This window comes from Zea mays, chromosome 5 (assembly GCF_902167145.1).
Source record: "Zea mays cultivar B73 chromosome 5, Zm-B73-REFERENCE-NAM-5.0, whole genome shotgun sequence".
NCBI lineage: Eukaryota > Viridiplantae > Streptophyta > Magnoliopsida > Poales > Poaceae > Zea > Zea mays.
The window spans coordinates 203,737,254-203,739,496 of NC_050100.1; the positions used below are offsets into that span (position 1 = coordinate 203,737,254).

The following is a 2,243-nucleotide window of genomic DNA, read 5'->3' on the forward strand; positions in this document are numbered from 1 at the left end:
GTCGATAAAGGCTAAATAAAAGGTTAACAATAATCAATAGCAACATTGATAGTATAGTCGAAGTTGACGTGACGGTCGCTAAAGATATCAGCAGAAGCAATAGAATCAGAGTAGGAGTGGATTGATTTCTGCAGCAGCAAGCACGGCGGCGACGCTCTCGTAGCACGGCAGGCGCGCAAATTGCGGGCGTACACTGCCAAGCCAGCGGTCGCCATTTATCCATCAGGCCGTCGAACGAACGAAGAGCGCCCCGAGACCAAGTCCAATATAACTGCCACCTGACCGTGGAGTGGGATCCTCTGCGTGGCTCCATCCGATCACTTGCACTGGTCCAGCGCGTACGGCGTACAGAGAATCCCACGCTAGCTATCCGTCTCGCACGAGTGCGCATCAGACTACCAGAGTTTCGCTCTCTCAAAGGCGTCACGCCTTTTCGTTTTCGACACACGTCGCCGTCAGTGAAAGAACCGTACCACCCAACAGCAGCGAGGGAGGCCAGCCGGCTGCGCGTTCCGCGAGCTCCAGCTGGTTCCGATCCTTCGAGCGCGAAGAGACCTCTCGATCTCCAGAGTCCAGAGTCCATCAGTCGCACAACCTGGCTGGCACCTCCCGAGCCGCACCGCGTAGGAATAGTGCACGCGGCCACGTCCCTCTCCACGCGCTAACCTATATAGCCCGCCACCTTTCCCTCCAAATTCAAATCAAATGCTCCGACTCGTTCCTCCCCCTGCTCGCCACGCCCACGGCCACTACCACTCACACACACAGGCAGCAGCCATGGACGCCGCCGGCTCCTTCAGCGACTACTCCTCTGGAACCCCGTCCCCTGTCGCCGGCGGCGGCGGCGGCGACGACTTCGGCTCCTCCTCCTACATGACAGTGTCATCGGCGCCGCCCAAGCGCCGAGCCGGGCGGACCAAGTTCAAGGAGACGCGGCACCCCGTGTACAAGGGCGTGCGGCGGAGGAACCCCGGGAGGTGGGTCTGCGAGGTGCGGGAGCCGCACGGCAAGCAGCGGATATGGCTCGGGACCTTCGAGACCGCCGAGATGGCGGCGCGCGCGCACGACGTCGCCGCGCTCGCGCTGCGCGGCCGCGCCGCCTGCCTCAACTTCGCCGACTCGCCGCGGCTCCTCAGGGTGCCCCCGACGGGCTCCGGGCACGACGAGATACGCCGCGCGGCCGCCGTGGCGGCGGACCAGTTCCGCCCGGCGCCCGATCAGGGCAATGTGGCCGCCGAGGAGGAGGCGGCCGATACACCACCACCGGATGCCTTGCCCAGCGTGACGATGCAGAGCGTCGACGACGACCCGTACTGCATTATCGACGACAGGCTCGACTTCGGGATGCAGGGGTACCTCGACATGGCGCAAGGGATGCTCATTGATCCGCCACCGATGGCCGGTTCCTCCACCAGTGGCGGCGGCGGCGACGACGATGACGACGACGGTGAGGTCAAGCTCTGGAGCTACTGATGGCCGATCGCACGTGTGTCTGAAGGAAGACAGGTTGCATTGGGCAAATAACTTCCCTGTACAGCCTTGGGAAGAACCGGTACCGGTGAAATGTACTGGCCGTGGCCCTTTCCCTTCGGTTCGTCTATGCTATGTAATGTTATGTATCCTGCTCTTCTGATGATTAAGGGTATTCAGGAGAAGCAGAAGACTGGGTTTACTCGGTTTGATCGTTTAATTTAATTTGGAGCTAGAGATGTACCTGCATGCATATATAATGCATGCACGGTAACTGTGATATAATATTCAGAGTGCCATCAACACCTGTAACGAGCCATAAAAAGCATGGTGTATGCATTTAGGAACGACCGTGGGCATGATGGTATACTATTGATGTTGCATTGAGAATTTGGCTCTTGTCGCAGGAATCAGAAACTAGAATCCTTCTAAAAAAAACTGGTACCCACACGCACCTGATCGGCTGATCATGAACTCCAATACTCTAAGTTCATGTGCTTCAAATCCTTGCTGTACTGTAATGCTACACGGTAAATCATAACGTGGTCGCTGTATTTTGATATGTATACTTGGAGTTATTTTTTATATCACCTAAAGCTATATCTCGTGTTTTCTTAAGAAATAAAATAAGGGGTATGCATGAGGTAACTGTTCGCTTAAATAATATTCTCTCTATCCCAAAATATAATTTGTTCTAAACTATTCATATATATATTTATTAAGTAACATATGAATATAGTTCACGTGTATGTCTATATTCATTATCATTTGAA

General features: G+C 54.8%; 1 protein-coding gene across 1 annotated transcript; it reads left to right on the forward strand.

The window, feature by feature from the left end:
• Positions 1-710: 710 nt before the first annotated feature.
• On the forward strand, positions 711-1,768 carry LOC100284491 (dehydration-responsive element-binding protein 1A). Its single transcript, NM_001157386.2, is given in 1 exon segment — positions 711-1,768. A coding segment is annotated over 1 exon segment (696 nt). The 5' UTR covers positions 711-777; the 3' UTR covers positions 1,474-1,768.
• The last annotated feature ends 475 nt before the right edge of the window (positions 1,769-2,243 follow it).